General features: G+C 42.0%; 1 protein-coding gene across 1 annotated transcript; it reads right to left on the bottom strand.

The window, feature by feature from the left end:
• Window positions 1-129: 129 nt before the first annotated feature.
• On the bottom strand, window positions 130-27419 carry LOC311047059 (uncharacterized protein; the record flags this gene model as incomplete). The annotated part of the gene is made up of 10 exons (XM_084059642.1): window positions 130-462; window positions 6720-6809; window positions 8050-8973; window positions 20742-21254; window positions 23210-23299; window positions 24202-24609; window positions 25309-25473; window positions 26186-26284; window positions 26729-27022; window positions 27408-27419. 10 exons carry the CDS (start codon window positions 27417-27419, stop codon window positions 130-132), a joined length of 2928 nt encoding a protein of 975 aa, XP_083915768.1.
• Window positions 27420-27770: the final 351 nt, after the last annotated feature.

Genomic DNA, 27770 nt, shown 5'->3' with positions numbered 1-27770 from the left:
TGGTACACAGATGTGTTCCCGGCCCTAATGGGTCAAGGCTAAAAGGAAAACACAAATAAAGTCGTGGGGACTTGTTTCCATTGTGGTCCTAGGTATTCAATTCATCAACAATTAACGTGAACGTGTAGACTAAATGTGAATAAACATGACATCCTCCGTTGCAGAGGACAGCTTGGCCGAGCATCTTCGTCCCGCGTAGCACTGACACGTGAACTTCTGCGCCAGCGCGCGGAGGTCGGCGGAGGACGGCGTGCCCACGGCCAGGTACGTGCCCTCCACCTTCATAATGTCAAAGTGGTCGCGGTTGAGGTGGAGGTAGTCCCTGGACTCGTAATCCTTCCGCACGCAGCGGCCGTTCGACTGGCACAGGGCGTGGCTGCACAGCCTGGCGGCCGCGGTGACGTTGGCCACGTAGCGGTTGAGGGTGGTGGCCAGGTATCCTGACAGAGCCTCACAGCTAGCCTGTAGGGTGGAGAGATGTAAAAGATGGTGCAGTGTTGCTTTTAGATAAGGGGTCTTCAGTGGTTTTTTTTTTACATCCCATGGACCCCTTAGATCAGTGGTTTTCAACCCTTTTCATATCAAGGTCCATCATTTATTCTGCATTTGAGCCACGGACCACCGTTTCATGAGATTTAGACTCTGAGACTCAAAACCTAGAATATTTTCTTGTCGTTGGATAAGATTTTGTCCACAATTCCATGTTGTATTGATGTGGTACCATAGGAGAGATAACAGACAAACATTTATCAAAATAACAATAGGCTCTATTCACAGCAGCCATATTATGAAGACATTCACAGGTGTTACCAATGATACTAATGAAGGCTCTGTTCCATTCTGGTCAAACAGAGTCAGGGTGCTGATATTTTGCATGTTGGCTCACTGGAAACACTCTGTTACACCAGTGGGTCTACAGTTGGGGTCCAGGGACCCTCATGGGCTTCCAAATGGCCCCTTACAGGTTACGGGTCCATTTGGTTCCATTTGTACACTCTCAGAGTTATGGGGGTTGTGGAAACCACTCTGCTACACTAAATGGAACAGAGCCTTCATTAGTATCATTGGTAACACATTTGAAGGAAGTGATAATATGGCTGCTGTATAGAGCCTATTCTTTAATTAAGTAACGCTGATGTTTGACAATAATTTAACTCTTGAGAGCGTAAAATGAAACCAAATGGACCTGTACCACCTGGAACCCCCTCAGACCATTGGTTGAGAACCACTGCCTTAGATGAGAGAGAGAGATGAAGCAGGGACCCCCACTACATATAAAACTGTGTTGCTAGATTCTGGCTAGATTCCAAGCTCTCATTTAAGATTCATGTGGAGAACCTTATTAAAAAACTAAGAGGACAGATTGGTTTCCTCTACAGAAACAGGTCCTGCTTTTCCTTTACCAGCAGAAAAACTGTTATTCAATCTGTCATAATGTCGGTGTTTGACTATGGTGATGTGCTGTACATGCATGCTTCAACCTCCACACTTAAGCCTCTCGATGCAGTCTACCACAGTTTTATCACTGGTGATGAATATCTCACCCATCACTGTATTTTATATGATAAAGTGGGTTGGCCTTCTCTCGCAGTACGAGAGAGCAACATTGTATGTTATTTATGTATAAGGCCTTGTGTGGTAAGCTTCCTCTGTACCTATCTTCGCTTTTAGAGCCAAAAGTTACTGGACATGCAACGCGTTCACAATCACACATTAGATATACAAGTCCACGGAAGAACAGTGAACAAGGAAAGACTGCTTTCATGTATTATGCTCCACACAAATGGAACAAACTTCAGGACTCTCTGAAACTGGAGCGATTGGTCTCAGTAGAAACATTTAGGGTACTTCTTGAGGACACATTGCATAGTAACTGCTCCCGTTTCATGTAACACTATATTTATTTGTATCATTCTGTGATGATCGTAATTTGATTCAAATGTTTGTTATGGTTTTTCATTATGTATGTATTTCATTTGTTTTAAATGCTGTTATCAGGCAGGGTGTCCTTGAAAAAGAGAGCTTTGCTCTCAATGGTCTCCCCTGAATACATAAAGGAAAGAAAGAAACTTTTTCACAGATTTCATAGATGCTTCATAGACTTGTTTGACAGCACTGATCAGTGTTTAATTCATGTTAATGTGTACTTAGTAAACTTGAGCTTTGGCCGGAAATAGCAGATCTACAAGCACACAATGCATTGCGGTGTGAGCTGTATATCTGCTATTTTCGGCAAATGGTCCCCTCAGAATAAGGATGGTAGAGTTAAAAAAAAAAGAAAAAATCCTACCACACAAAGATTTGTGCCACTTTGTGCCACGCTATGAGATTGTAGATCTGCTATTTTTGAAAGAATCGTGACCATTTTTGTGGGTTATAAGAGTGGTAGAAGTCTCCAACATAATTATGGGAGAACTGAGTTTTAATCCAGGGTAGGAAATGAAATATAAGGATTATTGGAGTTTGAAATGTCTGTTTCGTCTGCGGCCCTCTAGGGCGGTGGTTTTCAACCCTTTTCATATCTAGGTTATTATTTATTAAATGATTTTGTTAGATTATTTATTCAGTATTTGAGCCACGGAACCACCGTTTGATGAGATTTAGACTCTCAGACCCAAAACTTAGAATATTTTGTAATCGTTGGATAAGATTTTGTCCACAATTCCATGCTGTAGTGATGTGGTATTAGGAGAGATGACAGGGAAACGTTGCTCAATATAACAATTCTTTAATTAAGTAATGCAGATGTTTAACAATAATTGAACTATTGAGAGCGTAAAATGAAACCATTTGGTTTCATTTTACAATCTCAAGAGTTAATGATCTATAAGGGTCCATTTGGTTACCAACTCCATCATTTAGCTGGGGACCACCTGGAACCGCTGGACCACTGGTGGTCCCCGGACCACTGGTTGAGAACCACTGCTCTAGGGTGAGGTTTGAAGTAGAGCGAGGTCGGTGTCATTCAAGGGCAGTGAGGACACACTTTGCTCCTCCCGTGTATGTGTGTGTGTGTGTGTGTGTGTGAGAATGTGCCTCAAGGCGAACGGATTACTTGAGAGGCACACAAACAAATGTCATGTCAGTCACGTCTGAGTTATACTGACTTTTGCGCGTATCAGTGTCGCGCACGAAAATAGCCGATCTGCAAACTTACGCCGCGTTGCAGCACATAAAAATCAGGCTTCTTCTGATTGATACTTCACATGTCCTTCAACGGGACCAGTTGTGCATGTCTCCCACGTTTCCTCTTACAATTCAGACATAGAGAGGCCTGCTGGACGCTTTTATAGTATCTCTAGGATGATCGGGAGTGCTTGATTTTGGACTTTCACAACTAATACCTGAATCTATCTTGGTGGCTTGATGAATAGCTACGCTTGGCTACAACTCCAATGGCTCAGAATCAAATCTTAAGGTGGACAGAAGCATTTCTATTTTTCGGTTAGGTTTAGGCATAATAATTTAGCCACATTAGGCATCATTTAGCCACATTAGGCATAGTTTTACTGAGGTTAAGATTACGGTTAGGTTTAGCTATAGTTTTACTGAGGTTAGGGTTAGGATTTAGGTTAGGTTTAGGCATAGTAGGAACCCGCCGTCCACACTGACACAGCCGAGCAATCCCTACCCCCCGTTTCATCAGAAGTCGCGTCTATCCTGTGCGTTATCCAGATGTCTGTATTTTTCCTGGGCAAAGGCTGCTGTACAGCTGCACACAAATCATCTTTAGGATGTTCATGATCTCCCTCTGCCTTTTAATGGAATACACATGGAATACATTAAGGTGCAAATACCCTGGAAAGATTTTAAAGGCCCCATACTAGCAGAATGTGTCATGGGGAACTTGTCATGGATATTGATTGCCATTTACAGTAACCAAAAGCACTGAATGTGTGTATGCACCGCCCACCCTCCTGCCATAGAGACAGACAGACACACACACACACACACACACAGGAGGAAAGGGGGAAAGATTGTGTACAGTAAGTTACACAATAACCCATGACTGCCAGAGAGCTCTTTTTCAGACCCTTTTAAAAGCAGCATTCTGACCATTAAACACAGCTGAAGGTAATAACATTAATGTGTGTGCTACTGTGTGTTGTGTTACATTTACCCTCATGCTTTTACACACAATAACAACACCTAAATGAATCACATGCGCATAATGTTATTATAGCTTCAGTTGTGTTTACCAGTCAGAATGGCTGCTGTGAAAAGGGTCCACTCACTGTCTTAAAAATTCCAGAAAAGCATTTAAGTGGACGCACAATTAGTGTAAGCCACCGTGGGCAGGATGAGTCATCAACATTGTTTTGTTATTGTTTTACAGGAAATCACAAACTCTAAAATACCATTACAGATTTCTTGTTATTGTCAGGATAGGATAGACCTCTATTGAAATTGAGTTGCTATAGTCAGACAAACAATTTACACACAGAATAGGTGATGTTTGTGGTACTGGACTGGTGACGTTCAGCTCAAGACGTGTGATAAGGGATGAAAATTTGATTTCATGGGGCCTTTGATGTAGCTGTCTATTTGACATTTGATCAAGCTATAAATGAATAAGTTGTCATCATTGAGAAGTGAGAACACTCAAAGGCCTGTCATAAGTTCAAAAATAGCTTTTATGTGACACAGTACTCTCATACATCTGAGTGGTGGTGTAACAGCCTGTGTGCAAACAGCTGTCTGTATCTATACCTTTATTAATAATTATGCATAACATTTGACACCGGCATACCTTTAAATATTGTTTACGTAACCACTTAAACTCTATTATACTTAGTTGACCGGGGTCCCCAAGCCGTCTGTACTTTGGTCCCTCAGCTTTTTGCCCCCCTTTACAACAAATCTTTTCACCAAAACTAGCCAATCTTCACAGTTCACCGTTGTGGCAAAGTGATGCGTTGTTGTCAGCTTGTTGAGCTGCATTTGCAGATAGTTTGGTTAAAACAACAATATTTTTTGTTAAGTTAACGCTGTGCTGTATTCTGATAGTAATCATTACTACAGCGTGTTTGTTCAGTAACAGGAGTCTCCCTGTCTCTATGCAGCTCTAGCACACAGAAAATACAATTTCAGGTGGGTCACCAATTGCATCCAGTCAGGAAATAGAGCCCATCATGATCATATCATATTCAATTTTATTAGTTTTTAGTATTGTCGTCACTTCCAATTCCACTTGTATTATCGTTTATCCTGTATAACTTCTCTTGATTCCTGATTGGACTAACTATTTAACACTTATTTAAACAAAGATAATAGAAGAAAATAAATCACTTGCACCCGCTTAATGTTTGCCTATTTTGACATGCCCATAAAAGGGACACTAGGTTTCATGTGGGGGACACATGCTGGACATGCATACTCTTTTTGGTCAGGACAGTAAGATCATGAGATCATATATTGATATATGTCATACTATTAAGATATATATACTTGCATTTTTGATAATTGTATGTAGGCTATATTGCAATATATAACTTCTTAGTAGTACACTGGTTGGCATTTAATTGAAATATAAATATGATACTGTAGGTAGCATTGTTTGATTTGATCTATGATACTTCGAGAACTTCTCTTGCCAGTCTTGTAGTTTTTCTCTTTTGTAAATCTAAGTGATCACATTTTGTTTTGTTTTTCTGTCGTGTTTTTTTATTTGGTAGTATTTTCTTTACCTTTTGATCTTTGATTTAAATGTGAAAATGGTGGGTACAATAAGTCATTGGCTTCAGCCTACACCTTTTTGGCCTGTTTCACTGATTCATATGAAACCAGAAAAAGTGCTCCTCGGAGCACAAGTCTCCGCCAGGTCAGGTAGGTTATTATGGCCTCCTGGTGGCGCTATAATAGGCCAATGTGAAAAGGGTGCCATTTGTTCCTGGGCCTTTCACGGCAATCGGACACTGCATTCATGATTTGAGCATTTTGTTCCAAAAAATGTGGTTTGCTAAATTAGACCTGCTGGTGGCGCTATAACAGGCCAATGTGAAAAGGGTGGCATTTCTTCCTTGGCTGAAGGAGGCTGAATCTGAAGGAGTAAGAGCAAAAAAAATGTTTTACAAAAGTCATTCTCCTGGTGGCGCTCTAACAGGCATAATGTGAAAAATGCAGGGCAAAGGTTTTTCCTTGGCCTCTAGGGAGTGTGCATGCAAAGTTTCACGCAAATCGGTGCAGTTATAGGTAAAAACCTGAATCGGCCAGTTATAGCGCCACCATGAGACTGATTTGAAAGTTTTCAAGTGGCATTTCTTCCCGGGCCAAGTGGGAATCTAAGTGGAAAATGTCACGGAAATCGCATGCTGCGCTCATGATCCGTGTTGATCACATGACTATAGAGATACTGTGTACCGATGTGTGTGTTTTTTGGACAAAATATGTAGGAGTCATATCAAATTATGTGTTTTGCAAAAGTCGGCCTCATGGTGGCGCTATGACAGGCTGATCTGAAAAATGTGGGGCAGAGGTTCTGCTGTGGCATCCAAGGAGTGTGTGTGCGCAGTTTCACAGCGACCGGGCCAACGGTTTTCGACATATTACACCCCACAGATACTATTGGCCTCTGAGCAGCTCCAGTGTTGCAATCTAACAAAAAAAAAGAACCATAGCACTGGGCTGCTGATAAATGTGTAATAATCACGCAATGATGCTGCAGAAGCTGAGGAGTTGTTATCTCTCTAACGTCAAAGGAAGTGAATGAGTGAAAGTACCGTGTCATTGAAGTCAGCGCTGGCCCCCCACAAGATGGTCCCCGAAGCCCCCAGGGCTGCACTCTCTCCAATGGTGTTGACCAGGTCCTCCTGGATGTTAAGGAGAGACATTAAAGGTAGTGTCAGTGATATTTGATGGTTAAAACAAAACAAATGTTTTGTGAAAAAGTTAAAGCTGTATATTCTGATAGTAATCATTGCTATAGTGATTGTTCAGTAACGGGCGTCTCTCCAGCTCGTTAATAAACAGAAAATAAATGTTCAGGTAGGTGACCCAATTTCAGGAGAAATCGGGAGAGGGTACCCATTCATCTGCTTAATTTGTATAGCGTTCCAGTCTTGTCTGCTCATGAGCACTTACTCAGTTTCACTTGTTGACTCTGTATCCTAGTATCCTGAGTTCTCTATCCTGATTGGATAAAATTGGTATCCCGACCTGAAAATGCATTTTCTGTTTAAGAAAGAGCTGGAGAGACATGGAGACTCCTGTTACTGAACAAATGCACTATACTGTAGCAATGAGTACCGTCAGAATATTGAGCTATTTAACACTTATTTTAACCAACGAAAATCACTTACCCTACCTAGGTAGTGTACAGTGATACGCTCACGGATAGTGTTAATAATTATACCGTAGAAAGGTTTTTGCTCTTGACTCATGGCTTACCAAAGATAGAGCCATGGTGTGAGATGCCAACATTACAGTCCAAAATAAACGCAAAAGGCGTGCACACTGACAAAAAAAACGTTTATTTTCATAGTGGAAAAAGTGACACAGTGAAAACAGGAGTGGACGTTTCGGTCCTCAGATCATCATCAGCACTCAGTACGAAGGGCCTCAAAAAACTTTGTCAGTGTGCAGGCCTTTTCTGTTTATTCTAGTGTTAAAATTAGTATATTTTCTTTTCTTTAATAGGCTCTATGCACAGCAGCCATATTGGACAGAAATTGGGCCCCTTCCTTGCTTCTTTCACAGGTGTTAACAATGACACTAATGAAGGCTCTGTTCCATTTAGTGTAGCACAGTGGTTCTCAAACTTTTTAACCCCATAACTCTTGAGAGTGTACTAATGGTTACCAAGTTCCATTTGTACACTCTCAGAGTTACACCCTCTCAAGGAACCATGAGGGTCCCTGGACCACACTTTGAGACCCACTAGTGTTTCTGGTGAGCAACATGCACAATATCAGCACCCTGACTCTGTTTGCCCAGAATGGAACAGAGCCTTCATTAGTATCATTGGGTAACACCTGTGAAGGAAGGCTGCTGTGCATAGAGCCTATTTGTCTTAATACCCATCATTTATTATGCAACTATGAACATCCTCACCATGCTCAGATACTTGTTCTGATCGCGGTACAGTGGTCGTGAGTAAACGTAGACGGGCGCCGTGTGCGGCCGTTTGGGCAGCCTGGCCACCCTCAGCGCCTCCTGAACGCGGTTCTGGACGTACAGCGTCGCCTTGGGGCTGTTCCTTAGCGACGAGTGCAGGTAGACGGAGGGGTAGAGGGCCGTGCTGGCCTCCCACAGCCACCGCATGGCGTCGTTGTTCTGCTGCGTTTTCTCCGAGCACCGCCCCGTGTAACCGGGCTCCCTCCAGCCGTGGTTGTAGCAGTCGGGGAACAGATAGAAACCCCAGCGTTTCTTGGGCTTCCGTTCGATTCCTAGAGCGATGGTCGACTCCATGAAGCTCTTCCCGGCGCTCTCGAACTGTCTTTTAGCGTCTGCGGTTATTTCCTCTGGGTTTGAGGGAGAAGAAGCCTGCTTCTTCTGGGCGTACGCAACGGACAGCTTGTGATAGATGCGTTTTGATCCCCAGTTAAGGTCCCAGAGGGGGCGCCACGCTTCCCAGTCGATGACCGCCAGTCCGGGGAGCGAATCGACGTAGCGAGCGATGTCCCTCAGGGCCGTGTCCAGGTGCCGCGTTAAGTTGCCCCTTTGGGGGATGCCGCCGTTGAACTGCCTCTGCGCCGGCGTGCCGCCGCCGACCCTCGGGTAGAGGCCGAGGCGGTCCTCGTAGAAGATGGTGAGGAACTGGCGGGGCACGGCGGCCGGCGTGGTCACGGCGTGGAAGGCCGACGTGTCCAGTGGGACGCGCAGTTTTCTGCATCTCGCGGTGGGGGCGTGCCAGACGGCTATGAAAGGATGTCCGTCGATCAGCGGCGCCTCCGTCTGTGGCGGCGGGGAGAAGAAACAGCCCAGGATGTGACAGAACAGGACCGTGAGTGTGAACAGGAGGAGTGCTAGAGCACACTTGCTCGGGGGGAGGCGATGGTTCATTGGGGACTGATCTGCTCTGAGGAGACGAGACATGTTTACGTATATTTTTTTTTATTAGGTATAAACAATAACACATAGAGAGTTTGCTTGATTTGTGGCTCAAAATAACTATATTACTGTAGATAAAGACTTGATTTGCAGAAGTCAATATCTTTGTTGCAGATACAATAGGCTCTATGCACAGCAGCCATAGAGGAAAGAAATTGAGCCTCTTCTTACTTCCTTAACAGGTGTTACCAATGATACTAATGAAGGCTCTGTTCCATTCTGGTCAGGATGCTGATATCTGCATGTTGGCTCACTAGAAACACTCCATTTTGGTTCCCAAATGGCCCCTTATGGTGGGTGTGTAACTCTGAGAGTGTACAAATGGATTACGGGTCCATTTGGTTCCATTTGTACACTCTAAGAGTTATGGGGGTCCTTGAAAATAAGACAACCACTATGCCACACTAAATGGAACAGAGCCTTAATTAGTATCATTGGTAACACCTGTGAAGGAAGTAAGGAAGGGGCCCAATTCATTCCCAATATGGCTGCTGTGCATAGAGCCTATTATAGCAAAACTAATTATCTTTCACAGTATTAAAATCAAAACAAAGCATTTGTATTGCATCTAAATCACGTTATATATATATATATATACTGTACAGTACTGTATGTAATCAAAATATAAAAGTAAAATCTTAGATTAATGGGAATTATGTTAAAACACAGGGGTATTACTACCATGTATGTAAAAAAAAAAATTCAATCAAACCATCTCACATTAGCGTGTACTGACATCTACTGTTAATAAAGTGTAAGTCTCTAAACAGCAATTGATTTTGAGTCTGAAGAAGTTTGCACCTTATTAAAACCTTGAAGCTCCAGACCTGCCTTTTGGCTCAGTCGTTCTGAAGGGGCCCTCATACTGTTTTTATTTGTTCTTTCTGAGAGCACCGACCTCTGTCCGATAGGCTAGTTATTTGTATAATCTATGTTGCGTTTTACACGTGTACAACATCCTCCTGGATTAAATGGGTTTGGAAACATATTTCATTCATTCTGATTTTAGAAAGCCATTAGCAAAAGAGAATAGATTAAAAATGAAAGAAGTGACAATTCCAATGGGTGTAAAGTATAATTTCCAATGGAAAGAAAGTATGTACATTATTTTAAATGTATTATAGTAAGATATTCTTGTCACCCAGGACAATAAAACTCAGTCTTGCCCTCAAAAGTTATTACAGTAGAAGAAAATAAATGTGTCAAATTTACCGTTATCACAAGAATGATGGCAAAATGACAGATGATGATGATTGACGGCCTCCAAAGCTGTCAAAATAGATATCCTTTAAAGATGCTTACTGTTATCTGCGTACACATTGAGCAGAATATAATATACAGTATGTAATCGCTTTTTCTTTTGTTCTGCAACCGAAATGTGTCCCGTTAGTTATCTTTACATGACCAACTGAGTATCGATGATAGTAGCATACTCCTCCTTCCGCTTTTCTCTGTTTGTTTTGCTTCATCATGTCTGAAGGAAACCAGTTTTTTTGTGCTTGATCTAATCTGTTTTTTTAGATCAAGCACAACCATTCAAGTTTTATTATTATAACTTTGAATACATTTAGAAATTTCATGTAAGGGCACCATTCTTTTTTTTATTTTACTTTTGACATCCTATGGCTATTGGATACCTTTGTACTTGTCAAAGCAATAAATACTTTTTTTTTTAAATGTAGGGCCACTGTCAAGGTACAGTATAATTGTAAAGTATAATATTATACATATACTGTAAAGTATAATATAGTGCTTACTGTAAAGTATAATACGTATACGTGGTTATACAGTTTAATGAACAGTGGCATTAGGAACTCATATATTTGCATCTCTCTGAGACACACATTTAGGTGTTTATATGTGTTTTCTCTATGACTAAAGAGACATGTACACAATGGCTTTGTGACACCGAAATCTGTGATTATTAAGTTCAGAATGTATTTTTGTTTTTGTTTTTACCTTTCTTTACCCAGGGGAGGTTCACTGAGACCCACCCACCACAGAGAAATAGTCTCTCTCACCTCCAGTACAACCTCACTCTCTGAGGCCTAGACTATTCTTTAGCCCCTCATGTTAACAAAGCATCTCATCTGCATGGAAAGCCTCTCCACAGGAAAAAGAGGTTATTCTATGGCTATATTTGTATATTATGTCAACAAAATGTTTCCTCAATACAACAGTCACAACAGGACTCCTAAAATAATGCTATACTATGGTATTATGAAAACATGGCATCTGTCTACCTAACATGCTATCTAAATTACATTTTAGCCTTTGCATAATCCTGCAAGGTCGTCAAGGCTAGGGCAAGTGCTACAGGCTTATTAGACAAGTATAGGTAAAACCCATATAGCAAACAGATCCCGTCATGCCCCAGAGAAGTGTACATAGTTAATATCACAAGGTACAACACACACCTGAGGTCATAGGTGCCGATGCTGTGGGTGCTCCTTGTCATAAACACACACCTGAGGTGGTGCTCAGGGGTGCACTGGGCGCTTCGCGTGACACCACGGCGTTCCATTTTAATCATGCCGGACATTGGGGCCGGCCACCAAAAATCCTAGCGCGACCTCTGGTTATCTGATATATATATGTGTGTGTGTGTGTGTGTGTGTGTGTGTGTGTGTGTGTGTGTGTGTGTGTGTGTGTGTGTGTGTGTGTGTGTGTGTGTGTGTGTGTGTGTGTGTGTGTGTGTGTGTGTGTGTGTGTGTATGTGTATGTATATGTGTATATATATATATATATATATATATGTGTGTGTGTATGTATACACATACACATATATATATATATATATATATATATGTATGTGTGTGTGTATATATACATACACACACACACACACACATATATATATATCAGATAACCAGAGGTCGCGCTAGGATTTTTGGTGGCCGGCCCCAATGTCCGGCATGATTAAAATGGAACGCCGTGGTGTCACGCGAAGCGCCCAGTGCACCCCTGAGCACCACCTCAGGTGTGTGTTTATGACAAGGAGCACCCACAGCATCGGCGCCTATGACCTCAGGTGTGTGTTGTACCTTGTGATATTAACTATGTACACTTCTCTGGGGCATGACGGGATCTGTTTGCTATATGGGTTTTACCTATACTTGTCTAATAAGCCTGTAGCACTTGCCCTAGCCTTGACGACCTTGCAGGATTATGCAAAGGCTAAAATGTAATTTAGATATGTACTGTATATATAAACACATATGTATATATACGTATATATATATATATATATATATATATATATATATATATATATATATATATATATATATACGTATATATATATAATATACGTATATATATATATATATATATATATATATATATATACGTATATATATATATATACATTATTCTGTGTACCGATTTGCGTGATTTTTGGACAGAATTTGAAGGAGTAAGAGCTAAAAAAATGTCTTACAAAACTCCTGGTGGCACTCTAAAAGGCATATGTTCGCCCCAGAATAGGCATGCTAGGGTTCATGTGGTTAAATAAGTGAATGAAAGAGATTGAATAATGTTTTTTTTTCCTCTGTATGACATGTTCTATTCAAAAAAAGTTAGAGATTTTTTTCATTCTTTGGAACTATGGTTGGTGTCATTGAAGGCTGATAACTGGGACTAAGCTACTACTTGGGAAGGGCTATCATGTTGAAATATTATCTAGATATATAGACCTTTTCAAAATACCAAACTAGAGTTTTTCTGGCCTGGGCCCATGGACTACATTGTAAACACTTAGGTGGTGTTCTTATTTTGAGAAACATGGTCCCCGAATTATACTTTAGCACCCGGACCCAACATACTGTCATAGTCTGTCTCTCTGAGAAAGAAAAACACTCACATTCACACTGTTTTTCTTTCTCTCTGTCCACTCCTTCTGGATACTCACACAGTTTAATAGTCAACTGAACACCTGTCACCTGTTTCCACTTCCTTGTTAGTCCTGGCAAACTATTCATCTCACCTCATTCTTTTAGCTACTGTGACGTCACACCCTAGTATGTGCAAATAGGGGAACTCCATCACAGGAGTGTGCTGAGGGTGCAACTAAGGGTGCTTTTTGCACGGATTTGGCTCATTCGGGAATCGAGTCGGGAGCTTGAAAACCGCTATTTGGACATCCCGTGTTCATATTTCATGTTGCAGTTACCTGCACTACGATACTTAAAACATAGTTTTGCACAAGGACAACATAATATCACTGTATATACGAACGATCCATCTCACAAACTCAATGTCGATACCTGTGTTTGCGCCTCGGACCAAGGCCACGCCCCACAAATACCCATAGCCTATGTGTGTCTCAAATAATTCCCCCTCAACCAATCAGAAGCGGTCACCGCTGCATTCCACACACCTGAATATTGTGCCGTCATTAACTCCTCTCTGTATTTTAAGGGACTCCCTCTTTTTTTTAAATATTTATTTTCGGGCTTTTATGCCTTTATTATAGATAATTATAGAGGCTGACAGGAAATGGGGGGAGAGAGATGGGGATTGACACACAGCAAAGGCCGTCGGGGTCAGGACTCGAACCCGCGACGCGCTGTCAGGCTACATCATAGCCTAGGTGCCCAGACCGCTACACCACACACATTGTTATTGTGTTTCATGTTTCTTTCCTGTGTTGTCTGCCCTTTTAAATCTTAGTGTCTGTGTTTTTCTACATTTTTACCCTTGTCTGTCTGCCATAACCCTCATATAAGCTCTTGTCATTTTATTTAACCCCTTATACTTAGTTGACCGGAGTTGCCCAGGGCTCTGTACTAGTCTAGCCTCCTGACACACACACTGTGACACCTGACAATAAGAAGGAGGTACTGTAGGGATTCAATGTTTTGCCTAAAGACAATAGTAGATAACACCTGTGTGTTCAAGGTCATGTGTTCAAGTGTATGTGTGAAACAAATATTATCTGTTGCAAACCTGACCTTGAGCGGTGTCTCATTTTCAGATGTGTTGTTCTCAAACGGGTGACGGCTTAGGTGTGTCACTTCCAAAAAACATTTATGTTTTTGGAAGTGAGGTAACATTGGTCAAGCTAACATTGGTCAAGTGACACGTGACAATATGTAATATAAATAGGTAAGACGGGATTAATCAGGAACAGTACTGGCGGAGACCTGTGCTCCGAGGAGCACATTTTCTAGTTAAAGATATTTTTGTGGGCTTTTTGGCCTTTATTTATAGTTTCACAGTAGAGACATACAGGGAGAGAGAAATGGGAGAGACATGCAGCAAAGTTCGCCGGGAACGGGACTCGAACCCGCAAAGCGCTGTCAGGCTACATTGTTGCCTAGGTGCCCGGACCGCTACGTCAGCCGTCCGGGCCACTTCCGTAGTCCTTGAGTTGCAGAAGTGACCGGGACGTCGTCACATGATGACCCCCAGGGAACCCCCGTCCCGTCAAATGTTTGACGTTTGGTCACATTTTTCCCTAGAAGTTGCTATAGGCCTTTTGGGAGTGAGATTGTGTTGGGTTAGTTGACCAAATTGGTGACCAATCTGCCAGTAAGCATCTCCCACCGGGAGTGTGTAAGCGCCTCCATTACATACATACTCCTCAGTATCACACTCCACACCCAGTTTCAGTAGATGTGTCATACTATGTTGAGAGAGGAAAGAATGATGATAATCTCTCTCTCTGTCCAGACCGCTTCCTCTTTCAGTCCTTCTGTCAACAAGTATTCAGACAGTGATACATGTTTATTTTGTTATTTTGCCAGTGCACTCAATTGTGTGTGTGTATGTGTGTGTGTAATGCACGTATTACTACGGTATACTTGTGAGGGCTGAATGTCACCACAAGTATAGTAGAATAGGCTCTATGCACAGCAGCCATATTATCACTTCCTTCCCAGGTGTTACCAATGATACTAATGAAGGCTCTGTTCCATTTACACAGTGGTTTCCACGACCCCCATAACTCTGAGAGTGTACAAATGGAACCAAATGGACCCTTACGGGTCCATTTGGTTCCATTTGTACACTCTCAGAGTTATACACCTGTAAGGGGCCATTTGGAAGCCCATGAGGGTCCCTGGGCCCCAACTGTAGACCCACTGTGTGTAACAGAGTGTTTCCAGTGAGTCAACACCCTGACTCTGTTTGACCAGAATGGAACAGAGCCTTCATTAGTATCATTGGTAACACCTGTGAATGTCTTCATACTATGGCTGCTGTGAATAGAGCCTATTTGAGGAAATAGACATTGTGAGTACGATTTCGATTGCCCTACGAGATGAATGCTTGTTTTTTATGCTGAATTCACACCAGCAGCCTCATTTCGCTGCCATGTTATCAGAACGCGGTGAGTTTCAATGCAAAGTCTATGGAGGCAACACGGCCGCCACCTTTCGCACTGCGTCGGGGGACCGAGACAGAAAAAAACGCATCTAAGTTGCACAACCTCACCTTCGACGCTTTTGTGACAAACTTAACAAGAAGCACACTGTGCTCTGAAGTAGGCATGGAGTAGGCATACACTTGACCGCACAGAAATATATTGCTCTAAAGAAGTAGCAAATATTGATAACAAAGTTTTAAAATAGCAGTTTTGGGTATGAAGATTGTGCAACTTCGCCTATTTGTTTTAAATCAGCTGCCAGAGATGAGTGTCACGTGGCTGTGAGATCCGCTCAGAGCAACCGGTGTTCTCGCTGACCATGGTGGACTACAGTAGGCCTATATGCACACACTGGACAGAAACAGACTATATTATAAATTTGATTATAAAGTTGAAACTAACAGTTTTAGATAGATAGACAACTAAACAACATATAGCACGTAAAATGTATCTTGTTTAAAACTTTATGATAATTCCATACAGTCCATTTCTTCACCTTGGTATAGCTGACACACACGGTGACAAGCTACAAATGCTTGCATTGAACATTTGCTCGCAGCTGCTGGTTTGATTTCAGCGTTAGTTAAAAATATATATAGTTAGGCTTACGACTGGGTTAAGATACAGGCTAGGATTTGGTATTTAGAGGTTAGGTTTTGGGGTTGGGTTGATTTGTACTTAGTTACGCGTCATTGTTGCACAGTAAAAATATAGCAGATCTACAAGTTCACAATGTGTTGCTACTGTGTCACAGTGAGTTTGTAGATATTTTCAAAGCATAACGCTGCTGCTTAACAATTTAAACTTAACCTTTAGGGTTGAAAAATATAAAATAAATGATAAAAATGGCATTTCTAAAATTCTTCAACTATAGTGTGTGTGTGTGTGTGTGTGTGTGTGTGTGTGTGTGTGTGTGTGTGTGTGTTCAATTATTTACTCGAGACAAAAAAAAGTAAAAACAATATAGTTTCCAAAACAACAATGTGTCTTTATTTGCAGTGCTTCTACATTCAGACATCATATTTCTGTTGTTGCATAGTCCTTATTGCATATAATATTTGCTTTACAATCTCAATATGAAAAAATATAAGTGCGCTGTGCTGTATACACAAAAAAAATACATCATACAGCACAGTATTGACAGATACTGTGGCTGAGATGAAAACAGTACTGAAACTATCGGCACGGTGTTCAGCTGGCCTGAACTAATGCTGACTGGATTATAGGTTTATCAAGGCAGCACTGAGATTACGATTCTGAGGTACACAGTTGGTGTAATGCAGTACGATGTCACAGAGCTGGGCAATGAACCGAAAATACATCAAAACCCATATTCAGAACCAACTTAAAGTCTCACCATGTAACCTTTTTAAATTAATAAAATGTAATGTTGTCCAATCTGTATGGTAGAGTATGTTAATACAATATACCGTCATTTATATAATTGGGGTGGTTGTATTTTGTCTCCCTGCTCTTCTATTGAGACATATTGATCGTGTCAAAGGTCATGTCCCACCTAGACACAGGATCTGATCACCAATTTTGACCTGATGGTCAGGAATCAATTTATTTATTTAAAATCGTGGAGCAACGTATTATATCTATCTGGTATTGTACCCTTATCTTTGGTGTTTAGCTCAAGTTGTCAAGGTAGTTTTCTCTTGTTCTTTAACAATGACAACATTACAGCAATACAGCAGGCTATAGGTGCAGTTCCCAGACAAACCACTAGATGAGAACAGTTACTTGCAGCAAAAAAAAAATAAGGAAAAACACATTTTACAGTTACATCATTTGCTCTTTGGCTGATACATACTTTGGCCGTACAAAAGATTTAAGTTCATAGGTAGTATTGTCGAAGTACCATATTTACATGGACTCTGACTGTATTACATGATGTGGAGATACACTCTATGCAGAGACAAATGGAAATTAAAAACAATATTTCTAGTATACAGTACTGTAGATCATATAGTAGATATGACCTATGACAAGGGACCCCTTAGCTGAGGGAGAGATGAAGCGGGGACCCCCTCCGCTACATATTGGATTCCTGTTAATGTGTGTTTTCAGACATTTAACCACTTGAACCCTCAATAGGCTCTATGCACAGCAGCCATATTATCACTTCTTTCACAGGTGTTACCAATGATACTAATGAAGGCTCTGTTCCATTTAGTGTAGCACAGTGGTTTCCACGACCCCCACAACTCTGAGAGTGTACAAATGGAACCAAATGGACCCTTACGGGCATTTGGTTCCATTTGTACACTTTCAGAGTTACACACCTGTAAGGGGCCATTTGGAAGCCCTTCATTAGTATCATTGGTAACACCTGTGAATGTCTTCATAATATGGCTGCTGTGAATAGAGCCTATACTTATACGTACACCAAACCTCTTTGCCGAAAATAGCCGATCTACAAGCTTATTATTATTTTCTATCTACAAGCTCGCAACGCGTCACAGGCGCGTTGTGAGCTTGTAGATATGATATTTGCAGCTATTGTTTCTCCCATAATAGGGATGCTACAGGGTTCAAGTGGTTCATGTAAAATAAAAAAATAAAGTCCCTATCACACAAATACTATTTGTATAGTATCTCTGAGACCCCCTGTTGAAGACCCTTGATCTCTAATGATTACTATAACTATGCTACTGTGTATTATATAATACACAGTTCTAGATACACCAGATATACAGTGCTAGATGATAGATATTATCTACTCTGTCTACTGTATATGAGCCTCCATGATGTGGTCAGTTTTAGGTGTTATTGAACAATGACACATGAGTATAGGCAGTGGTGGAAAAAGTCCGGAATTAAAAATGTACTTGAGTAAAAGCACAAAAGTATTGGTATCAAAATGTACTTAATGTACCAAAAGTAGAAAGTACTCAATATGCAGAATGTCCTGTTTCACAATTAAGTTTTCAAATGTATAAAACATATTTTGAAAATAGCAGACCTACAGGCTCACAATGTGTGTTTTTTTCAAATAGCCTAAAATAGGGCTGAAGTGTGGAGTGAAAGTAGTATATCGGCTATTTTCAAATGGCCGAAATGTATACAGGCTATAGGGCTGAAGTGGTTAATGTATGTTTTGTAATAATAATCAAAATCTACCAAGTAACTAGTCAGTAAAGTTTTCAAATAATTGTAGTGGAGTAAAAGTACAGAAAAAAGTACTGAAAATTAGGAAAAAAACTAAAAATTGTACTGAAGTACAGTACTTAAGTAAATGTACTTACTGTAGTTACTTTCCACCACTGAGTATAGTCACCATAAAGACAGGCTTTTGTGTGTGTACAGTATGTGATTTTTGTGCGCAAATTTCTACACTATAATGTACATGCCATGCTGTAGTATCAGAACATGACATGTATAGTATTATGCTGATTCTAATTATTATTAGTCATTGTTAGTGTATAACCTGTACAAACAAATATAAACTTCATGTAAAATGGCATATAAAAAAGAGGCTTATTAAGAAAAAATACGTTGCAATCGTACAGTATGTGACTTTACGGAAATTTTAACCCAATAGGGTTGTTTTTGTTGTATTTTATCTGAATAACAATCCTTTAGGCCTTGAACAGTCTCGAACACTGTGCTACCAACAAGTCATAGTTCATAGTTAAGATCTACACAGTTTCTGTGTTTACTGTATGCGTCACTGTCTGGCTCATAAAAAGGTTACTATGAAATAAAGCGCATTAGGAGGGTAAATAAAGATTTCATGATGCATTTTAACGATATGATTAATTAAGTGTCTTTGGGAGGTATACTGTAAGATTCTAGTTCTTACTTGTTTTAGGGTGGATTTGCCTTCAGGGATAATCCAAAAAAAACCTAACAAAGATATCTTTGTTATTCTTTATAACCTGCACTAACCCAGCTTTCAACCTTCTGCTAGGCCAAACACTCGTTTGATGTGGAATATGAACCAATGGAATTTAATATAAAGTGCAGCCACCTTCCTTTCATGTGGTTCTGACCCTATATTTATGTACCATGTTTTATACCATTTCTTTAACACAGGGATGTGCATAACGAGGGTTCGATTTGAAAAAAAAAAGGGGGCGGGATACATTTTCTTAAACCCTTAAGCCCTATATACTTTGTCAACTTTTCCCAAAATAGGGACGTCAGGGTTAATGTGGTTAACATAAATGTTTAATTAAATCGTTAAATTGCGGTCTCATCAAACGTAAATATCAAACATATCAGACCGCCTACATTTCCCAAGAGGAAATGCTTGTCTGACCAGATGCAGGGTAAAAACACGATCCACCGCCGGTGATAAAAAAAACGAAGGACCAATATCAAAAGCAGAGGCATAGATTCCTCTCCTCTCAACAAATAGGCTCTATGCACAGCAGCCATATTGGATAGAAATTGGGCCTCTTCTTACTTCCTTAACAGGTGTTACCAATAATACTAATTAAGGCTCTGTTCCATTCTGGTCTCAAAGTGCGGTCCAGGGTTCCTTGAAGGGGTTCCAAATGGCCCCTTGCGGGTGTGTAACTCTGAGAGTGTACAAATGGAACCAAATGGACCGAGTTATGGGAGTCCTTGTAATTAAAAAGTTTGAGAACCACTGTGCTACACTAAATGGAACAGAGCCTCCATTAGTATCATTGGTAATTGGTAACACCTGTGAAGGCCCAATTTCCTTCCAATATGGCTGCTATGCATATAGCCTATCCAACCTGTTGGGTAAACCACCCACTTACAACCTTGAACGGGTTGTGCCCCGAAAAGTGACTTCAAGCAGTATAATACCATCAAACGTCCATGATGTCATGTAAAGTGCTGTCATCAAACAACCCATCTGGGAACCCATTCTGCATTGTTTTTGCCTCTGGGGGGGAACCGTGGATACCTCGTTGGCCTCTGCAGTTCATTAGAGCGACCTGTATCCGCGGCCGCCATATTTGGGATGGCACGCTATACCACTCAAAGTGTCTACTGACCAATCACAGCGCGTCTTTCCCAGGACTGGTCAGAATCCTGTTATATATATTTTTTACAACTAGATTTAGCTAAGTCCAGGAAAAGACGCGCCGTGATTGGCCAGTAGTCACTTTGATAGGCAGTTTGCCTTCCCAAAAATGGCGCCCGCAGACACAGACGCCCCTGAGTCGGAGGAGGCGTCTACCTTTAAATGTCTGGGGGGCTCCTCCTCCTTTTTTGTGGTGAAACGGGAACTTGTTTTGGCTCCTCCCCTTTCATAGTCCACTTCCTCCCGGGTGCTTCTGTGTTTATTCCTATTCTAACAACCCAACTACATGTTCAGGGCAGCGGTGCTGACAGATTATCAAACCACTATCCTGACAAATGACAAGTTCAGTATGAGCAGCAACAACAGCAGCGTCACGCGCGGCGGGTCGCCAACGCTCGGCGCCGCTACATTCCCTTCATCGTTGTTCCACTGCTCGTCCTCCTGCTGCTCGTCCCATGGGTCCGGCGGGCTCCACTTGCCCTCCTCCTCCTTCTCCACCTCCTCCACCACCTCCACCACCTCGTTCAGGCTGTCGCACTTGTCCCCGGCGTGGCCCTCGTAGCAGTGGCAGCGGAACCGCTGCGCCAGCAGCTGCAGCTCGTGCTGCGAGTGCCACCCCGTGACGGCGAACGCGCCGTCGTTGTTGCCCGACGGCTGGATGCGGTAGCTGTCGGCGCTCAGGTGGAGGTAGTGCGGCGCCCGGGGGGCGCGGCGCACGCAGCGCCCGTTGCCCTGGCACAGGAAGTCGCTGCACACCTCGGCGGCGCGCGTCACGTTGGTGATGTACTGGCCCAGCCGCTGGTAGAGGAACGACTTCACCTTGGTGCAGTTGAACTGTAGTGTGGACAAGACAGGTTTTAGAAGGTGCAATGGTTTAATCAAACTATTTGAAAATAATCGATTATAAAAATAAAGTAATGGATTTTGGGGGCAGAAATTTGCATCATAGAGGGTTAAAAAAAAGAGGGGAAAAAATACGTGTCACGATGTTATGCTATTTTTGCGTGACACCATTGTATGACGAAGTATAAAATATTGTTTAGGCGGTTAATCAAAGCGATCTACTTAATTGTAAAAAAAATAAAAAATATAGTATGTTTGCATTCATTCATTGATATTGTATCAATATTGTATATACATAAAACACGCTTCAAGATTATTCGATAATCGATAGTCGCTGCACACAGTTTTTGACAATGGCAAATTAAGTCAGAATGACTTTTTGATGAATGTTGTTCACATACTTTTGTGGATCACATGATTGCCTCCAAAAAAATCCAATGCCTTATAGGCCTACATTTCATAATGTTAGGGTGAAATCACAATAGATCATACAACAATGACCGCATGATGTCAGCCAGTGGCTCTGCTGTCAACCACCTATTGTCTTGCTTCTCTATATTTATAACGTTGGCTTGTCTCGAGCAGCTCCAGAAACAAAACATTGTGTCTGTGAATGTGCGCAAGAAGAACACTTGACAGCCATGCATCCTGTCTCTCTACGTCTCACTGTTATGAATGGCAGCCGTTCTGTCAACACTGCTGTCATGTCAAAACACTACAGGGGTGGGCAACCTTTTTGACATGAAGTGCCATGTTTTTATTGATTTTAGTCAGTGTGCCATGTCAACATTACGTTTAATTATAACACCACATAAAAATGTAATGTTTCCAACAGATTTTGATTGTCCATATACATAACAACCTTTATGTTTTTCTTCTTTTTAAATATTTTCCTTCACATCAGGATGCAATAACCCTTCCTATTTCCCAGACTTCCTCCACAGTCAGAGTTCAGAGTTTGAATGAATGTAGAATAAAGTGAAGGATGCAATTTGCATACAAATGTGAGGGGACTTAATTTAATTGACAATTTCTCTTTCTTAACCCATTAAGACCGGGGACGCATCTGCGTCTCATTTTAAGATACAAGCTCATAGCGAAATCTGAAAAAATATTTTCCAGATTTTTTTCAAAAAACTGTTTAGATTTAGATTTTTTTAAGAATCACCTCAGGTCTTTGGGTTAAATGAAAAACACCTCTCTCTCACACTTGTGCCAGTGATCACCCTCCCCTGTGCCAATGCTGGCACCTGCGCCGCCCTAAGTGTGCCTACCCCTGTGTGAATGGCAGATCATCAATGCATGGGTCTGATATATGACAACTCTAACATCCCCTATTCTGTGGCTAACGTTCAGTGAAAATAGACGGTTTAGATCGACTATTTTCGGTGAAGATACGGGTGTGTAGATCGACTACTTTTGGTGAAAATATTTAGTGTAGAGCGAAAACAGGAGGGGGCCTAGTAACCCTTGGGAATCTGGTCAACTACGTATTGCGATTTGTGCTGTTTCAACGTGTCATTCTCTTCCTTTGTCACATAGTAGCAGATCTACAAGCTCAAAACGCACCACTTTGTACCGTGTTTTGAGCTTGTGGATCTGCTACTTTTGATACTTGTGTGTGACGCTGTAGTATGATCAAGTATTCTTAATTTACACAAGTTTAAATATGGAGATAAAAGGTTTCTGCCCAACAGCAGTTTGGACAAGAACGCCACCAAGTGGACAAAGGATTCAACCCCCTGCACTTAAAGCCTAATACTGTACTAGTACTAAAGTAGAGGGCTAGAGGCACACACCTGTCCCACATCCACACATAATATGTTAAAACTAATATCAACTTAAGTGAAGGCAAATGGCAATTGTTCAGGGATATTAAATCAAGTTCTGGGTCTAAAGTGCACTAAGATGTGTTAGTATTATTATGGTGGTTGAGTTAGACTTACCCTGGACGAGGTGAGGTTGAGGTCTCCCCAGATCACAAAGCCAGCAGCCCCCAAAGCAGCACTCTCACCAATGGTGTAGATCAAGTCTTTCTGTAAAATATGTCATGAATATAATGTAGCTTTACACAAAATACGTCATGGAGATTACTTATGCAACTGTTTGCTACCGTCATTGATAACACATGCCGGATTGAGAGATGGATGTTTGGACTGGAAATGCTGTGAATATTAAGTGAATTGAATATTGGGAGATACTTTTTCAGTGTGTCGATGTTTCTCCTTTTCGTTGTTCCTTCATCCTGACCTTAAAACTAATATTAACTTAAAGCAGCACCTGAAACCAGTTTGATTGGATGTGCACACCATTTGATGTGTACTTACTTTCTATCTCCACACGATGGTGCTAAAGAACAGGTACTGCTACCAAAGAGTATAGTTCCACTGACCACATACTTTCTGTTTGTCTGTACACTGCTGTCATTCTCAGACAGTGGAAGTTAATTTACTATGGAGAGGAAATCCCACAGACTCCATAGAGAGTTCTATGTTGTCTAGACCAGGGGTCTTCAACGTTGTTTTGGTCCAAGGACACGAGAGAGAGAGAGAGAGAGAGAGAGAGAGAGAGAGAGAGAGAGAGAGAGAGAGAGAGAGAGAGAGAGAGAGAGAGAGAGAGAGAGAGAGAGAGAGAGAGAGAGAGAGAGAGAGAGAGAGAGAGAGAGAGAGAGAGAGAGAGAGAGAGAGAGAGAGAGAGAGAGAGAGAGAGAGAGAGAGAGAGAGAGAGAGAGAGAGAGAGAGAGAGAGAGAGAGAGAGCTGATTGGTTCCTCACTACTTCGGAGGGAGTGAAATCCAATCACAACTGAGCGGTTCCAGACCAAATCTGCAGAGGGCTTTTTTTTTTTGCAAGGCTACCCTGGTCTAGATTGTACAATGTTGTCAACTAACCAAGTCAAACCATGTTGATAAGATTTCTTTTTACAATTTCCCCCCTTACCGTTGTGAGGAAGGCCATGGCCTCGTCCCTGTAGCCCAGCCTCAGATACACGTAGGTGGGGAGGTCGTACTCCCGCGAGGTAAGCGAGGCGGTCCGCAGCGACTCCCGTATCCTGTGCTGGGAGAAGTGGCGGTTGCTGGCGCTGTTGGAGTGGCTCTTCCTGATGGCCACGGAGGGGAACAGCGCCGTGCTGCTGTTCCACAGCCACAGCAGGTCGTCGTTCCTGAGGCTCTCCAGCAGGGGGCAGAAGCCCGTGTAGTTGCCGTCGTGCAGGTTGTAGTTGTGGCAGTCGGGGTAGAGGTAGTAGCCCCAGAGGCCGTTGGGGCGAAGGCGCGCCCCCAGCTGGACGGTCCTCTGCATGAAGAGCCGGGCGCTCTTCTCGAAGCGCCGTCGAGCCAGCTCCTCGACCTGCCGCCAGCCAGGAGTTTTGAGAGAGAAATGTATACGTAAGCAACCATGTCTATGATACAAACAAGCCCAAAAGAAGCGACTATTGGCCACATGAGCACTTTAAACCTTTATGTATCGAATCAAATACACAATTTGGGGGTTCTTGCCATGAAAATGTTTGAGAACCACTGACTTAAACAAGATTAGGAAACGAGCCCAAATAATAATAATAAGCAACTACACTTTAGAAACAGGCCCCAAAACCCGCAACCCGCAATAGGCTCTATGCACAGCAGCCATGTTATCGCTTCCTTCACAGGTGTTACCAGTGATACTAATGAAGGCTCTGTTCCATTTAGTGTTGCACAGTAGTTCTCAGATTTTTGAATTACAGATTTCCACGACCCCCATAACTCTGAGAGTTTACAAATGGAACCAAATGGACCCTTACGGGTCCATTTGGTTCCATTTGTACACTCTCAGAGTTACACACCCGTAGAGGGCCATTTGGGAGTGTTTCCAGTGAGCCAACATGCACAATATCAGCACCCTGACTCCGTCTGACCAGAATGGAACAGAGCCTTCATTAGTATCATTGGTAACACCTGTGAATGTCTTACAATATGGCTGCTGTGCATAGAGCCTATTACCAAGCGACTTTACAGAAAAAGTAGCCTAACGTCACTCATAATAACAAGCGGACATGGCAACACTGACCTGCGGCGCCGTCACGTTGATGTAGGCCTTGGATATCAGCTCGCGGGACTTGCGGCGGTAGATGTCCTTCTTGTGCCAGTTGCGGCTCCACTGGGGGCGCCAGTACTCCCAGTCGATGACGGCCAGGCCCCGGAAGTCCTCCGACGGGATGAAGTGTGTGATGTCCTGGAAGGTTATTGTAGTTTAGACATTTGTCATTATTATTATTATATGTTTTTAAAGGTTTGCTAGTTTCGTTTTAGTTTAGGTTTATTAGTTTAGCGGTAGTTTTCCCAATATGGGGTATTTGTCACAGGCGAGATTCCAAAATGTCAGAAAACTATTGTGAAAGTAAAAAAAACACATATTCACAAATGCATAGTTAAAACTGGCACAGTTAAACAAGATAGATTTCATATAAAATGAACAATACTTATGTAGAATACAAGAATGCTTGCCCCAAAACCCACTCACCCGCGGTCAAATCTGGCTACCTCGGAACAGTCGCCACCATGTAGGCCTATTCCTAAACGTAACCTCAGTAAAACTATGCCTAAACCTAACCTTATTCCTAACCTTAACCTCAGTAAAACTATGCCTAAACCTAACCTTATTCCTAACCTTAACCTCAGTAAAACAAACAAGAATAAGAAACGCTGGAGGCGAGAGGTCCGGCAAAAGAAATGGGGGCGAGTGGGTTTTGGGGCGAGTGTTTCAGTTACCCTTATGTATGGAATAAATTGACAAAGACTAAAACTAAGGAAATGTTCTCTATGATTTTAGTTAGTTTTGTAAACACACAATACAGTTTCAGTTGGTTTGTTTTAGTAAAGCCTCGTTTGTATGTTTTCAAGTCTAGTTTGAGTTATTTTGTTAGTTTTTAGTTAAGTATAATAACCTTGCCTGGTAGGCCTTGAACAGGTGGAAGTCCAGGCTGCAGTTCTGGGGCAGGCCTCCGTGCACAGGGACACCTTGCTCTGTGTAGTAGGGGTAGTACCTGTAGGGTTGGAACCATCATAGCATTTTAATTATCAGACAAATAATTGCGATTTAATTGTGTTTTTGGCATTTAACATTGGAAGATACAGTATGAAATTACATTTCTGTTTGCCTGCTTAGGCTTTGTAAACGACAATTGCACAGGGCAGATATGACAAATAACTTAAATATACACAGAAATGAATGGTACTGATAATACGATGACCAAAACAGGCCATATATTTTAATAAATTTATACTTTAAAAAAAATAAATATATATAGCGGAAATGAGCTTGTCGATCTGCTATTTTCACTATTTTTTGATATTTAAAAATGTATATATACCCGGGGACCCCCTAGAACCCCCCCCAAGTACTCCTGGGTATCCCCGGACCTCACTTTGAGAACCACTGGTCTAGAGGGTTTAAGTGTTTAATTGGGACAGGCCTAGTAGTACTCTACCCCAGTCGGTTGGCGTAGAAGATGGTGACGTTCTGTCCCGTGCGGACGGCCCGCGGGCTGCCGTGGATGTGGAACAGGTGGTCCAGGTTGGCGGTGACGTTGTACTTGAGGGTGCACATGTCCAGCGGGGCGTTCCAGGCGGCCACGAAGGGCCGGCGGCCCACCAGGGGCAGCTTTGCGGGCTTCTGTCCGAAGGCGGCGTGGAAAAGGAGCAGTAGCCAGGAGCAGGTGAGGGCGCAGGCCACCGGCACCGCATGGTGGGGGGATGTACCGCCCACTGGCACCGTGGGCATCCTGGGGGGGCGGGGTTTGGGGCGGTCAGGGATCTGGCTGGTCAGGGAGAGGTTCTTCTGTCAGTCATCCTGGACAGAGTGACAGAGATAGATACATTCATTGATAAGAACATCATTGTGTAGCATTTCACTCTTAAAGGTAGGGTAAGTGATTATTTTTTTTGGTTAAAACAAAAAGTGTTTTGTTAAAATGTTAAAGCACTCTATTCTGATTGTAATCATTGCTGTATAGTGTTTGCTCAGTAACAGTCTCTCCAGCTCTTTAATAAACGAAATATTCCAGCCAATCAGGGATGAAAGACTACCCATTTATCAGCTTCATTTGTATAGTGTTCCAATTTTGTCTGCATCACTTCCAATTTCTCGAGTTTAAGCTGTATCCTGACTGAGTTCTCCATCCTGATTGGATACAATTGATATCCCGACCTGAAAATACATTTTCTGTAATAAAGAGCTGGAGAGACATGGAGACTCTTGTTTATTAAAGAGCTGGAGAGACATGGAGACTCCTGTTACTGAACAAACACTCTATAGCAATGAGTAGCCTACTATCAGAATATAGAGCTATTTAACACTTATTTTAACCAAATAATCACTTACCCTACTGAATTGTTGTAATTACTAGGGGGGTGGCACAATTGGACATTATACTGGATATGTGCTCTTTAAATTTTAGCACTGTGTTTTCAAACTTGTCCCCTAGTGTTGAATTAAGACTCTGGTGTGTTTGAAGGCGTGTAGTTGTGAAA

Source organism: Gymnoscopelus microlampas, assembly GCF_963454915.1.
Source record: "Gymnoscopelus microlampas genome assembly, chromosome: 6".
In the NCBI taxonomy this organism is placed as follows: Eukaryota; Metazoa; Chordata; class Actinopteri; order Myctophiformes; family Myctophidae; genus Gymnoscopelus; species Gymnoscopelus microlampas.
This window is presented reverse-complemented; position numbering and strand designations above follow the sequence as displayed.